We start from the raw sequence: 16,219 nt of genomic DNA on the forward strand, positions 1-16,219 counted from the left end.
CCAGCGCATCGGGCAGTCACAAATCAGATGTCTGACGGGCAGGTGGTGTCGCCGCTGAATGTCAGCAAGGCGAGCCATGGCCTTGTAAGATCTTCTAAAATGGCCAGAGATTTTCCTGGCCTGACGCAAAATGTCCTGGACCCCGGGGTATTTGGCAATGAATCTCTGCACAACTAAGTTCAGGGTGTGTGCCATGCACAGCACGTGTGTCATTTTGCTCTGTTTCAGCACGCTCAGCAGATTGGCACCGTTGTCGCACACCACTTTAACAAATATTTAGAATATAGTGCTATATATTCGTTTTTCGAATATTCGTCATTTTTCCATCTGAACACATGATTCCTCCCTGCTTCTTGCTTGTGGGCCAATGATGGAAAAAAATGACGAATATTCTAAAAAACAAATATATAGCACTGTATTCAATATAGTGCTATATATTTGTTTTTTTAGAATATTCGTCATTTTTTTCCATCTGAAATCTTAATTCCTCCCTGCTTAAATTGCTTTTGGGCCAATGCCTTATTGGCCCACAAGCAAGAAGCAGAGAGGAATTATGTGTTCAGATGTAAAAAATGACGAATATTTGAAAAACGAATATATAGCACTATATTCTATAGTGCTGTATATTAGTTTTTTGACCCACGCCTGTATTGATCGTGTAATATTCGCATATTACGCGATCATTAATTTGCTGATTTTCGAGTAAAAAAAAAAGAATGTAGAATATAACAAATATTCAAATTCCCGAATATTCAATGATTATTCTACAAAATATTTGTGAAATATCGCAAATTCGAATATTGCCCCTGCCGCTTATCACTATGCAGGACCGGTGTGGCTCTTGGCTTCCAGGCACAACAGCCGCAGCACAGCATGGCAACGTCTCACTAGGCACGTCAAATAGGTTCTGGGGAGCTTGGGGGGGCGCAGCGGAAGAGGTGGTAGCAGTGGAAAAGGAGGAGGAGACAGAGGATGGAGTAGGAGGAGGAGAAGAAGAGGCAGGCCTGCATGCAATCCGTGGCGGTAACACCAAATCCACACAGGTGCCATGGGTTGCATGCTTGACAGCCATCAGAAGGTTCACCAAGTGGGCAGTAAAAGCTATGTACCTTAACTGCCAGTGTTTGCTAGACCACGTGTCTGTGGTCAGATGAATCTTGACTCTGTGTGCCAGAGATGCATTCACTCACCGCTGAACATAACGCTCTGGGATGCCCTCCTGGGAGAAATATTTCCTTCCGGGGACGTTCCATTGTGGTGTGCCAATGGCCACAAATTTTCTAAAGGCCTCCGAGTCCACCAGTTTATATGGCAGTAGTTGGCGGGCTAGCAGTTCCGACAAGCCAGCGGTCAGCCGTTGAGCAAGAGGGTTATCCGGCATCATCATCTTTTTACGCTCGAACATTTGAGCCACGGAAGCCTGCCTTTTGCCAGATGAACGCGACGATGGCACGGTGGAAGGTGGAGTGGAGGACAAATGGGAGAAGTAGAAGAGGCAGGACGTAGAGCGCCGGGAGTGTGGCTTAGTGGGTTCTGACGGTGTTGCTGCCACTGGGCTCGGTGATGAGAGGCCAGGTGCCTTCTTAAGGCGATCGTCCCTAGGTGAGTGTTGTGCTTACTGCGACTTGTGCGTTGACAGTACAGGCTGCAGATGGCAACACTATTGTCAGCAGCAGACACGTTAAAAAAAGCCCACACTGCAGAGCAAGGGGCCGGCGTCCTGGGAGCGTCAGATGTGACCACGCATGGTGGATTTCTCGTTCCAGATACATTAGCAGTCTGTTTTTTGCCTCCTGTGCACTGTAAATTCTGCCTGCTTCTCCTCCATATCTGCTGCTTCGTCTCTCCCTCTGAACTCCCCTCCTCTTCCTCTCTTGTGGGCACCCACATGACGTCCATCGACACGTCATCATCGTCACCTTCACCACCACTGACATTAGAGATCTCGGAGTAGGCAGCAACAGCAGGGACCACCCCCCTTGGGCTGATCTGGGTACTGTTGTCAGACTGCTGGGTGGTGACCGTTGCTACCTCCTCTTCCTGATCGATGCCAAGAATGGCTTGGAATGGATGGGAAAATAATTTATCTGACTCGAGCGGAAGGGATGTGGTCGTGGTGGTGGTGTCTTTGGGGGTGTACACAGCAGAAAGTGAAGAGGGTGCAGATAGAGAGGATGAGGCAGGTGTAGAAGCGGAAGGCTGAGTGAGCCACTCAACCAAGTCTGGTGCGTCTTCTGACGTAATCGCACGCACTTTCTGCAACTTCCCACTTAGGCTCTGGCCTGGTGCACCTGCCCGACCCCTACCACCCCTGCAGAATGGCCTGCCTCTTCCTCTGACTGTCATATCTGGACCATGCTTTCAAAGATGCTAACACCGTCGGGCCTAGCTGTGTGGGGGTGGGTATTTTCCAAAAAGGCAAGCTTAACAGACCCTCCAAAGAATATGGGGCAGCTTGGGAAGCTTCATGCTGAACCCAAGGTAGATTTTGGGAAGATTTTGTCCAACCTTTTAGCATGGAGACTAGTGACGTAATATAGTACAACTTTAAATCTGGCAACGCTAGACCTCCCATGTTGCGTTCCCGTGTCATAATTTGTCTGGCTATCCTAGGATGTTTTTTGTCCCAAACGTATTTAGATAAAATTGAATGTGCCCTGGAGAAAAACCTGTCTTGGACGGGAATTGGCAGGGTGCGGTACAAATATAAGAACTTGGGCAGGACGAACATTTTAAAAGTGGCAATTTTCCCCATCCATGAAGTGTCATGTTTGGCAAAGTCTGAGAGTTCCTTCTCTGTGGATTGTAATAAAGCGTCGTAATTTTGAGCGTAAAGCAAGTTTCGGGAAGAGGACACATTTACTCCCAAATATTTTATGCTATCTAACCTCCAGTCAAACTTCCATGTGTCTTGAAGAGACGCCACCTGGTGGGCTGGCATGTTAAAGGGCAGGGCCTGTGTTTTGGAAGCATTGAGATGATAGTATGAAAGGTCCTCATATATGGAAATTTGGGCCATTACCGCCTTCAGAGACTCCAAAGGGTTGGTTAGGGTTAAACAGACATCATCTGCATATAGTGATATGACATGGGAGCACCCACCTATAGAAACCCCTGCTATGTTGCAGTCACGTCTAATCGATTGGGCAAGTGGCTCCATGGCTATTATGAATATAAGGAGTGAGAGGGGACACCCTTGTCGGGTCCCATTTGTGAGCTCAAAAACTTCTGATAGGGCTCCATTCACAAATGTCCTGGCCGTGTGGTTGCTATAGAGTGTCTTAATGGCCGTGAGCATGTGACCCGATATCCCCATAACTTCTAGTACCGAAAAGGCAAAGGCCCATCGTAACCTATCGAAGGCCTTTTCTGCATCCAGGGCAAGGGACAATGTAGGAATCTTATTCTTCTGGACATGGTGTAATATACCCAGGAGGCGTCTTGTGTTGTAGTAAGTCTGCCTGGTCGGGACGAAACCTGTTTGGTCTACATGTATGATTGAGGGGAGAATTTTGGCTAAACGAGTGGCCAATATTTTCGCATAAATTTTTACATCCTGGTTTAGCAGGGATATCGGTCTAAAGTTTTGGGGCCTGTCTGGTTCTTTGCCCGGTTTAGGTAAAGTTATTATTAGGGCTTGCAAATTTTCCGTTGGCAGGGAACCTTGGGTCATGGCCATCTGGCAGAAGTCTTTTAAAAAGGGGCTGATGATCTGTTTAAATTCCTTAAAATATTGGCTTGCAATGCCATCTGGGCCAGGCGCCTTGTCTCTTGGAAGAGACGTAATTACCGTTTCCACCTCCTCAGTTTCAATTGGAGAATTAAGACCCATAAGCTGGGAACTATCCAGTGTGGGCAGTTGCAGGGACTGGAGATATTGATTAACTTGGACACTTAGCTCCCCTGAAGTAGGTTGGGCATTTCGTAAATTATACAGGTCCGCATAGTAAGCTTTAAATCCATTGGCAATGTCTACTGGAGAATAGACCTTCTCCTGCGTGTGTGGGTGGAGAATGTGAGGTATTCTATTTTTTGTGCATCGGGCTTTAAATCGTGAGGCCAGCAATTTACCTGCCTTATTATCCTGCGAGTAATAAGACGCCTTTGATTTTCTATGCATTTTTTCAAAAGCGGAAAGCATATACCCTCTCAACTCCTGTCTGAGGCATCTGATTTCCTCACCCTAAAGCGGAGACCGACCCGCCTTGTTACTTGTTTCTGCAAGTCTTAAACGGGCTAAGATGTCTGACATCTTGGCTTCCATATGTTTTTTCCTGATTGCCCCCTGTTGTATAAAGGATCCCCTAACGACTGCTTTGTGAGCATTCCACAAGGTTACAGGGTCTGTGTGTGGGGATTCATTTAGCTGGAAGAACTCCTTCACATCTGTCTCTATTTTTGACCTATATTGGGGATCAGATAATAAGAATGGGCTACTTCTCCACAAATATGTCTGGGGGGAGCTAACCTTTTCTGATATTGATAGAGTAATAGCAAGCTGATCCGACCATTTAATAGCTTCTAGGGAGGAGGCTTGAGCGTGTGGAAGAAGTGCTCTATCCACAAGAAACATGTCCAATCTGGAGTACACATTGTGAACTCCAGAATGAAATGTATAATCTCTAGCGGATGTGTGGTGTATACGCCAAACATCATACAGTTCCTCTCTCCAGAAAGTATCCGCCAGGGAAGGGGCAGCCCTTGTTGTGGGCGAGGAGGTGTCAACCGTAGGGTCTGAGGTTAAGTTAAAATCTCCACAAACCACTAGTTTTCCCTGTTGTCGTTTTTTGACCAACTTCAACACTTTATGGAAGAAATGCAGTTGACCCTTATTAGGTGCATATAAGGATACTATTGTGAATAACACGTTGTTCAGTGTACAAATCAATATAACAAATCTCCCCATAGGGTCTGCATGATCAGCAATATGTTTAAACGCTACTGTGTTTTTTACCGCTAACATGACCCCCCTGGATTTAGAATGAAAGTGTGATTGGAATATGTGGGGAAACAATGGATGCTTCAATCTGAACGCATCCCGGTGAAGCAAATGTGTTTCCTGAATTCCCAAGATGTCACATTTCAACAATTTGGCTTCTTTCCACATATGGGACCTACGCATAGGACTATTTAAGCCATTGGCGTTCAGACTAGCAAAGGTTATTACCATTATATATCAGAATAAACAACAATTGCATAATAGTAGGTAATAAAAGAGATATCAAACACAGAACGACTCCCAGCGAGGACGTCCGTGTCTTCCTAGCGAAGGTAGCACTATTGGATACAGGCATGTCATTAACACCGAATAACTGAAGCCCCCAAAAACATAGGAGGTGAGGTAGCAATAACATTTCAACGTAAAACATAAAGAGCCTGATAAGACTCCGTAATAAAGTAGGGAAAATGTCCTGTCTGCAACCTAGGACAACAAAATATGTTAGGGCGACAAAACCTGTACTGACGTACAGCACCTGCATGGCGAGAATCACTCGCCCTGGATGAAGCTGGTTCAGAGAACGCTCGATCAGTCTTTCCGGACTTTAGCAGGAGCCTGGCGGGTAGCTTCCACGGCTGTGCTGGCAGTTATATTCCAACTGCGCAATAGCGCCAGCCCCTCTTCCACAGCTTTGACGGCATGGATTTCTCCACCATGATGGATCAACAGGCGTACCGGGAAACCCCACCGGTTAGGTATATCCCCATTTCTGAGGGCTAAGGTGATTGGTAAAAAGGCTCTTCTCAAGCGCAGGGTAGCTGCCGACAGATCAGCAAATAAGAGCACCTTGTGGAATGGTGCAGGAAGGCCTCCATTTTTCCTCGCAGACGCCAGCAGTTGCTCCTTGATTTTAAAATAATGCACCCTGGCTAACACATCACGATGTACCGATTCTTCCAGGTGGCGTGGGCGCGGTACACGATGCGCTCTGTCTATTTCTAGATCTCTTTCGTGACAGTCCGGTAACACCGCTTTCAGGAGAGACCGCACATACTCAGGAATATCTTTGGGGGACACCGACTCTGGGATCCCTCGCAATTTTATATTATTGCGCCTGCTTCTATCTTCCAGGTCGGCCATTTTGGCCTTAATGCTTTCCACCTCTGCCTCAAGATCTGCATGCGCGTCAATTAACGCATTATGTGAAGTAGCAAAGTCCCCAAATTTGTTCTCTAGGTGGTCCGTCCGGGCCCCCAGATCCTCAATGTCTGAGCGTAGAGGAGCTATGATGGACTTTATGTCCAGCAACATAGAGCGCCTTTGTAGGATAAGTATTTCCCTCATAACAGTGTCTGTAAGGGCGGTATTAGATACCGGTAACGCTTGCAGCGCCACTTCCCCATCATTTTCGGGGGTTGTTTGGGCAAGCTTGGTGGCCTCCTGCGGAGGTGTAGAAGCCGCCCCCCAGCTGGTCTTTGACCAGGGAATGTCCTGGTGGCTCGAGGCGGGATCCCTCAATAGGCTGCTGGGTGTATGAGCACGGCTCACCTGGCTGTATAAGTCGTTCCGGCTTGCGGCTTTATCAGGTCCCCTGTTTGCGTCTGTGTCACCTTCTTCCAGCACGAGCTGGGAATGAAGTGCCGAGTCAGACAGTGATCTCCGCAAGTTTGTAGTGGGGGAGGTCAGCGGCACCTCTGCAATCACCGCGCGCTTTCCAGGAGGGACCATGTCGCTTCCGGTGCCATCTTGGATTTCCCCGGCGTCTCTAGAGAAGTAAAACTTCGTGAGTTTAGGCTGTTTAGCCGCTTTTTTTCTTCGGCCCGTCATGGCTAGAGAGGGTTCTCCCTTATGCAGGTGCAGTGGGATAACTGTGCTGATCACTGAGTTCGCTTAAAGTCGCTTTATCCGGCGCTGGTACGGGAGCTCAGGCTCTATGTACCCATCCGCCTAGGCAGCCAGACCACGCCCCCCTCTGCCTGTCATTTTCAAAATGACCCTGTGACAAAATTCCCTATAGAAGAGCAGTATTTTTGGAAGAAGGTATATCACACCCCTGCCTCAATCAGTTTTTTGGGGGGGCAACTGGTATATCACACCTGTAACGGGGTTCCGAAGGTGCACTCGGTCCCCCATTACCAGCAGACCTGTTGCTTAGCTTTGGGAATGAGGATCTGTGTTTGACCTCATTCACAGGGTGGCTTTACTAGCTGGGTGGCTCCCTGCTCCTAGTCTGCCTTGAGCGCCGAGCTGATCACTCGGTGCTCGACTGGTTGGTCTGTCGGTCATGTGACGCTGTCCACGTCACATGACCCTCACTCCCCACTATAAATACAGGCAGCCTGCTGGCCACAGGTTGCCTGTTAATTTAGGTTCCACCTATGATTTGGTCTTTCCTGGCTTACTTACCTCCTGCTGAATTCCTGATGATCCTCTGCCTGCTCCTTATGTACTTTGCTGCTATCCTGGTATTCTGACCCCGGCCTCCTCCTGACGTTCCTCTGCTGACTCCTTTGGTACTTCACGTCTCTCCTGATATTTATGACCCCGGCTTCTCCTGACAATTCTCTGCTTGCTCCATTTGTACTTTGTAGCTTTCCTGGTATTGACTCGGTCCGTTCACGTCCTGTTGTTTGTCTGTCTGTCATCCCTGCACTTATTCCAAGTTAGGGATTGCCGTCCAGTTGTCCCCTGTCATTAGGACTCGCGAGGCAAGTAGGCAGGGCCAGGGGTAAGGGTGGAGCGCAGTGGTCACTTCCCTCCCCCCTGTGTGTGTGTGTACGCGACCGTTACAACACCAGTTGAAATTATTTGTTCCAATAGCGTTTGTCACTCTGTGTATCTGCGGTAACGCAGCAAAACCACAAACAAATGCTGCACTACCCAAATGAACTATATAGAAAGTATTTTTTTGGTGTATAACACCCCTTGCCTCAATCACTCTTTTTTTTGGGGGGGGGGGGGGGGGCAACTGGTATATCACACCAGTAGAAATTATTTGTTCCAATAGCGTTTGTCACTATGTGTAGTAGCTGCGGTATCGCAGGAGAAACGCACACAACTGCTGCACAATACAAATGCACTATAATATACTTTCTATGTTAGAAAGTACGGTATATTATAAGTATATCACAATCCTCAGTAAGTCACACCTATCGATAGCATACCTATACCAGTCCTTAAAAGGCCCAATTAGCCAGCTTTTGGTGTCCCTAACAGTCTGTCCCTGTTCCAAACAGCAACCTCTCCCTACACTGGCAAAAGACTGAATATAAATTGGCGGCCAGATCGGGTTTATTTATAAGGTGGGGGTATGTCCATGTGCTGAAACGTCTCAATTGGCTGTACCACCGGATGGATGTGTCATGGGTCAAAGTTCTTCACAATGTAAAAGAATATGGCGCCAGCGGACATTGTTTCGGGGAAATCGCAAACGAGCAAAGTTTGCCGCAAAATCACCGCCGGGCGAACCACAAGGCCATCTCTAGTGATTCATAATAGTATGCAACATTTTATGGGAGCCTATATGTAATGATTTACACCATGTCTAGTCTATGCCACACTTGTTTTATTGCATGGTCTAAAGATATTTTGTACAGTTGTATAATTAGTAAAGGTTACATATTGTGGGGATCCGCTCTGGTAGGCAGTGGTAGCGAGTGCTGTATACCACCAGCTGCTCCACTACCTCATGCTGCACTTTGTCCACCCTATACAGCAGGTCCTGGTTAAAAGCCAAATGGGGAAACACCGAGTCGGCCCCTGGGTGCTGAGCCACCCCATTTACCACTGTCACCCCTTCCCTCGCCCGCAATAATGTCGGATCCTGGAGCTGGGCGGTCCCAAACGTGTCACGGGATACCTCCAGGTCCGGGATGGACGGGGTTTCCACGGATTCGCCTGCCAACACCTCTAGGGGAAACCTATCGGGATGACACTCTACAGGTGATGTGGTGACCCCTACGGCTGGTATCCCCGCATCGGGATCCTCGGGCACTGGGCCAGATTGTCGTCTGTCCCTAAGGGAAGGCATATTGCTCTTCCATAGAGTCCAGAACAAAGGAAAATCCCTTCCCAGTATGGCGGCATAAGGGATTTGGTGTCCCACTCAGACGACATGCTGCACCTCTTTGCCCAACACGGACATGGTAACCCTGGCAATGGGGTACTCCCGGCGATCCCCATGGATACAGACAATGGACAGGGTTTGCTTCTCTGGGAGTGTCTCAGACACTAAGGACTCATGCACTATGGTTACCAGGCTCCCAGAGTCCAGCAAAGCATTAATCGGATGCCCATCGACCAAGACTTGGCACAGAGGTGGCATATCGGCGTCCGACCAGGCATCTGCGGTACATACAGGCCGGGCAAAGAAAGAGGACTGGCGAGCGAACCCGCAGTCCATGGGTTCAGGGGTTTGAGGACAGTTTGCTGCCCTATGTCCCCAGCCGTGGCAGTGCCAACATTGTATCCCCGTGGTCCCTCCCCGGTCTCTCTTCCCTGGAGTAGGACTAACCTTCCCCCCCCCCCTTTGTGGTTGGGTCCCTTTTTCCGGATCCCTAGCCTGAGAGGGAGCCTGACGGGATTCCCGTGCCTGCGTTGAGTCCCGCACCAAGTCCTGGGTCGCCACATACCTCTCGACTAGGCTTACTAACTGTTCCAGGTTGCCGGGGTCTCCCTGACCAACCCAGCGCTGTATGGCCCTTGGCAGTGTCCGCACCAAACGATCGACCACCACCCGTTCCACCATCTGCGAGGGGCTCAATGTCTCAGGCTGCAGCCATTTTTTTACTATGTGTAACAGGTCATAGGCCTGGGACCGAGCAGGCCGGGACTCAGAGAAGGCCCACTGGTAGACTCGATGTGCACGCACATAGGTATTAACCCCAAGACAAGCCAACACCTCCCCCTTCAGCCTCTTATAGCTCTTGGCTTCCTCCTGACTGAGGTCGAAGTAGGCCTTTTGTGCGTCTCCCACTAAAAATGGCGCTATTACTTCGGCCCACTGTTCTGCAGGTAACCTTTCCTGTTCCGCAGTGCGTTCGAAGACCATCAGGAACGCCTCGATATCATCCTCGGGGCCCATCTTTCTTAACGCTGAGCGCACCTTATCCCGGGCAGCAGGTATGACTGCGGTTCCCCCTGGGATGGTTTGTTGTTGTAACACACGCATGGACTCCTGCATAGTCGCCAGTTGCTAGGCCAGCAGACTATTCAACTGCCGCTGGTCTCTCAGGGCTTCCTCATGTCTCCGAGTAGCCTCCTCATTACTTTGCACCAAGTGTCTAATGGCCTCCTCCATCTTATCTGGAGCCACAAAAACTTGCCGGCTTAATATATGACATACAGTCCAAACAACACAATTTTTCAGCCTCACTGCTGTTTGCCCGCTGAAGCCACCAATTGTGGGGATTCGCTCTGGTAGGCAGTGGTAGCGAGTGCAGTATAGAGGCAACACAGACCGATCTTGGTGTAAAACACAATGCTTTGTTTATTCACATGGTGCATATTTGTGAAAGACGGTGCAGTTCATAGGGAGGGTGGTCACACACAGAAAAAATAATAGTTCAAACACAGCAAGTCCCTGCTGCAGGCTACTTGAGGCCTGTTTCAGTCACATAAAGCAAAGTCTATTTAAAGCCATGAGTAATGTCACCTTTTCTCCTTGGTGAAGTAAGTCCATGGGTCCTGCTTCTAGCCACAGGACACGGATCCCTCCTGGATTCAGCTGCGGGTCCCTGCCGACTCCTTTACAGGCCTCAGCACACAGCCCAGCTCACCTCACCTCACCTCACCTCACCTCCACTCCACTCCACTCCACTCCACTCCACTCCACTCCACTCCACTCCACTCCACTCCACTCCTTACTCTCACAGCTAGAGAACACAGAAGCTCCACACTGTGCACCACACCCTTGTGCTGGTCGAGTTTTAACCCTTCCCTGCAAAACCTGGCCTGGACCGTGGGGAGACAGGCACCCGCCCGCATATCTGCCTGCTCCCAATAAGAGCCGGCCCGGATCCGCTGTTAACAGCGTAACCGCTGCAAAATGCACTTTTCCGGCTCTTACTCCACCGGGGCCAGGACCCCCGGTGGCACGTACCTCCCGTTTACCACTACCCCAGGTACTCTCCTACAATATATATTGATAATTTTTATATCTGTATCTTCATAGGTATGTACATACACAAGAGTAGGTTTATAGAGTATATTGCAGTTGTTGGTTTACTTTTTGCAATATGATGCAACTATATATGAGATAATTTATTCAAATTAATTTCAGGTCTGATTTTAAGCAAATAATCAGAAAATTTTATTGAGGTGCAATTCATTTCAACCCAAATCAAAAGTGCTACAATTGGCCTGGGAATGTATTTCTGAGGTCTACTAGGACTAGGGTATTTTCTCTCTCTTTCTTTTTTTAAATATTTTTAGAATTCTCTTTCTCTGTCTTTCCCCTTTCAAGCTCTTTAACACGTGTGACACTGATATATATGTAGAAAGGCCATTAGGTCTGAATTTGTGGGAGGAGTAAGTCCCCTAATTAAACGCCAGCCCCTACTCACCTCTGACGTTCGAGTGCAAGTGTCCCACTTCCGGTCCGCGTGTGTGCAGGTTCGCGTCACTTCCGGTTCGGGTGTCCGGCTTTTGGCTGCACGGCGGAAGTCCTCCGGTTTCGTCGGTCCGGTCTTGGCTTTCAGCCTATTCGTAAGGTACTGCGCTACCTCCGGTCCCCACCACACCGCTCTGTGGTCTTATGAAGGGACCGGAGCGCACATTTCGGCAATTACCGGGGCCAACCAGCGGCATCCCCCCCCCCCTCAAGTCGGCATGCATGCGGCTTCAACGCACCCGCCGGGGTAGGGGGAGGGGGGGCTAGTCATGCCTGTACAAACTATACTGCATGTGGGAAGGTCAAGTTATGTATATTTACATATATATGGCAAACCTATCGTCTACATACTCATTACACTGGTCATTAAATCGCTTACTCAGTCTGGCCTGCCATCGCAACCTAATGGTTCTTAGGGTATTCTCTGTCCCATTCTGTATTAAATGTATTTTCTCCCCTGCACCGGACTACGGCAGCAGCTAGTAAGCATACTTATTGCACCATACTACACTATGCCTTACCCACATAGTTAAGCTCAGCCCTGTTAAAGAAAGCTTTTTTTCCTCCAACAGATCATACAAAAAAAAAAAAAAATCCAGGTTCTCTTTCTTCAATAGCACCAACCGGTGTGCTCATTCTATATGTCAAACCCTGATTCTTGTACGTAATCCAGGTATAGTTTTTTTTTTTTTTCTCCTTTCCTCTCTTCCACTTTTCTTCACAAAATACTCTCATACGTCACACTCGCTCAGATTTACATCTGTCTTAAAACCCTTAGGTTCTTCTATTATAAAAAAAAAAAAAAAACACAGCAAACAAGCCTGGCTTCTCCTAATAAATCGCTAGACTCTGGTTCTCATCCCTTATATCCAGGTATAGTATTTTTTGTTTTTATACTTCAGTATTTATTATTCAGTTCGGTTTCCAGGCCGCAGTCAGCCGCATTGTCAGTTGCCACGCTCTCGTATCACTCATTACACCCCCAGTAATTCATCAGGCGCTCATACGCCACGCTCACAGATTTACATCTGTCTCAAACCCCCTAGGCTTCATCGTCAATCAACTACCACTGAGCCCGTCTTCCATATACTCAAGGATCAAATCCCCGGGTATAATCACTACCAAGGTTAGTATCCTACCATCACATAAATTCGCCAATTTATCCCATAGATGGTACGTGAACTGGCTCACAGTGTCTGGGTGGCAGACCTAGCTCACCGAGGCATTTACTAACCTTCTCCCACCTCAACATGGAGGTACGGCCCAACGCCCAAATCATAGTTAAACGCCTCATTCGCTCTTCTATAGGGCTATAGTCAGGGCCTCACCTCTCACGGCCACACGTTTTGAACCTTTTACTGTCATCGAGAGGCCAACATCCCGCCACCACATCTGTGGCAACGTAGTTTACCTCGCCTAAATCATAGATAGAGCCTCTCACCGCCACTTGGCATTAGCAGGGTCTCATCCGTCACTAGTCTAAGTTAAGTTTTTCGCTTCGGCATTAACCTTACAGTCCAGTTCACAGGAGCTTCCCCCCCCCACCCCCTGAAATTATTTTCTCAAACGCCCCTACTAAATCCAACTCATTTAATTCTTTCTAGAATGTCGCAAGATACGTCTCCCATGAATGAGGTGCCTGATGAGGATATAATATCCACTCCTATCAGACCAGTATCCCCAGGAGTATCTCTCGCCCCTTCTACCCCTACGTCTTTGAGAGCATGGACTATTCCAAAAATCACGACCGAACTTAGGCTTAGGGGCATCCCCTTTCCTGCTACGGCCAGAAAGGCGGAATTGTACAGACTGTTAACCAACCAAGCCCCTGAGCCTAGGCCAGGCACAAGCTCTCATATTCAACCTTCTGGCGCGGGCATTGCCACCCAGGACACCCTTGCGGCAATCCTGGCCAACCTACAGACCTTGAACAGCAGGTTAAGCAAGGTGGAAAGTGCCATAGCCTCCCCAGGTAACCTTCCTGTTCCTTCAGCCTCTGTCCCGGCGGCACCTACGGCACCAACACCCGTCCCCACACTTCCCCCTCCAGCTCCTGCTCCAGTCACGTCTCCATTCGTGTCACCAGCTCACTCCGTCCCAGACTCCATTAGGAAAGAAATCCTAGATGGGAAGGACGTGTGTCTGGTGTCATTACTCATTGCCTCCCAAGACGTACTGGAGAACAGGGCTTATAATTTCGGGGATATCTCGGTGGTTCTTAAAACCAGAGACCCAAGGCTCAACAAGAAATTGTCTATTCCAAATTTCGTGTTGGCCTTCGGCATATACCGTGATGTCATCTGCTCTGTATATCCCCACAGGAGAGAGGAACTGGACCTCTATCTCCATAAAGTGGTGGATTTGGGCGTCAAGTACGGGGGCTCATCTTTTTATGATTACCATAAATCGATATCGGCGAAAGCGGCGACACATTTGAAACAGTTTAATGTTAGAATTAACTGGTGTCAAATGGATACAGAACTATTCTGTCGCCACTTCGCTGGTCTGAGGCCCCCGTCCTGCGCCATATGCAATTCCTCAACCCACTTGGCCGATTTGTGCCCTTCCATGGCCGACCCATCCACCCCCACACCCACCCCTCAATCCAATTCAACTCCTCACCTCAAACAGGAAGGCGGACAGCGGGATAAACTGGGGAGGCCCATCTCCTTTTTAGGGAAGGCTCAGGTGTGCAACAACTTCAATGCAGGTTCCTGCAGCTTTAGCGCTTGTAGATTGTTGCACATCTGCTCTATCTGTTTCAGGGCACACACCAAGACCATGTGCCCGGCCAGGTTGTCCCCCAACAAATGACTAACCGACGTTAATATCGACAACCTGGTTTTTTACTTAAAAAATCATCCAAGTAGACATCTGGTGGAGTATTTAATAACAGGTTTCACCCAGGGCTTTCTCACGGGTCTCGTGGCCATTCCCTCAGGGATACTGGAATGCCCCAATCTCCTATCAGCCTGCCTAGACCCGGAGGCCACGGATGTTCTCCTCTCCACAGAAATAGCACAAGGTTTCATGATCGGCCCCTTCACCTCCTCACCATTTTCCTCCTGGCGCACTAACCCTATTGGTATAGCTGTACACAAATACTCAAATAAAAAGCGCATGATTATCGATTTATCGGCACCGCACTCTTCTTTTGTCCCTAGCATCAACGCACTCATTCCCGCAGACGAATTCTCACTACAATACGTAAAAATAGACGACGCTATACAAACCATCATTTCAACTGGTAGCAACGCCTGGCTTAGCAAAACAGACATTACCAACGCATTCAAATTACTGCCCATGCACCCATCACTTTGGCACTTGCACGGTGTTAAATGGCGAAACAAATACTACTTTTCCACGCGGCTCACTTTTGGGTCCAGAAGCAGCCCTAAACTGTTTGATATTTTCGCAGAAACTCTATGCTGGCTGCTTCTGAACATCATTAGGTGTCACACCGTCATTCACTACTTAGATGACTTCCTCATCATAGAACCAAGCACACGCACACCTACAGATATCCTCAGCACCTCTGCACTTTTTGCCACCCTCGGAGTACCTTTGTCTCCCGCTAAAACAATTGGCCCCACCACTAAACTCACTTTCTTGGGGATAGAGCTGGACTATGGTACCTTCCGCGCCAGCCTTCCCCCTGAGAAACTGGTCCGTCTAAGAGGGGAAATAGATATGTTCCTGCGGAACAATGTATGCACCAGGAAAGAACTTCAGTCCTTATTGGGATCCCTGAATTTCGCGATGCGCATTGTTCCGCAGGGTAGATCCTTTGTGTCCAGGCTCCTCTGTCTGCTGCATGGGGTTCCAGACGCCTGCCCAATCGCATTGGACCATCACGCCAAAGCTGACCTACTCATGTGGGGAAAGTTTTTGACTCAATGGAACGGCATCTCCATGTTTATTCCCCCTCTCTCCGACTCCTCTCCCTGCATTTACACTGACGCTGCAGCCAGCACGGGTTTTGCAGCTATATTTGGTAATCACTGGTTTAGGGGTCACTGGCCAGCGGAGACGGATGCCTTGCCGGGGTTTAGAGAAACTTCAGCTCTGTTTGAGATTTACCCCATTGTGGCGGCCGCACACACTTGGGGTCACCTCTGGTCCGGCAAGGCAGTAAAATGTTATTCCGACAACTCGTCAGCCTGCGACATCATTAACAAAGGTCGCTCTTCCTCTCTCACCATGATGCGGCTGATTCGCAAGCTGACCTGGTTGGCAGCAACCGTCCAGTTCCACTTAATTTGCCTTCACATCCCGGGCATTCACAACACAGCTGCTGACGCTCTGTCTCGCTCTCAATTTCAGGTGTTTTTCCAGGCACTCCCGTCAGCCCACCATCAACCATCCAGAACACCGAATTTTTACGAGTTAATCTTGGATTGAACACACTTATGCACCATGCTAGGATCCTTACACACCAAGCACTATCACCAAATACTACTATCACCTACAATAGGGCACTTACCATTTTCAACAACTTTACAGCTGAATTCGGATTACAAGGCAATTTCTCAACCCAAACTATGGTGGCTTTTGCCTCTTTTTGCCACTTACACTTAAAACTCTCCCACAACACAATCAAATTATACCTCACGGGGGTGCAGCATCACAGCCTCACAAATTTCCCTAACAATACCCCCTTTCTGTCATCA

General features: G+C 48.6%; 1 protein-coding gene across 1 annotated transcript; it reads left to right on the forward strand.

Moving 5' to 3' along the window:
- The first annotated feature begins 14,579 nt into the window (after nucleotides 1-14,579).
- LOC120999169 lies at nucleotides 14,580-15,950 on the forward strand. The gene has a single exon (XM_040430047.1). The coding sequence runs from the start codon at nucleotides 14,580-14,582 to the stop codon at nucleotides 15,948-15,950; it is 1,371 nt and encodes a 456-aa protein (XP_040285981.1).
- The last annotated feature ends 269 nt before the right edge of the window (nucleotides 15,951-16,219 follow it).

This window comes from Bufo bufo, chromosome 4, assembly GCF_905171765.1.
Source record: "Bufo bufo chromosome 4, aBufBuf1.1, whole genome shotgun sequence".
In the NCBI taxonomy this organism is placed as follows: Eukaryota; Metazoa; Chordata; class Amphibia; order Anura; family Bufonidae; genus Bufo; species Bufo bufo.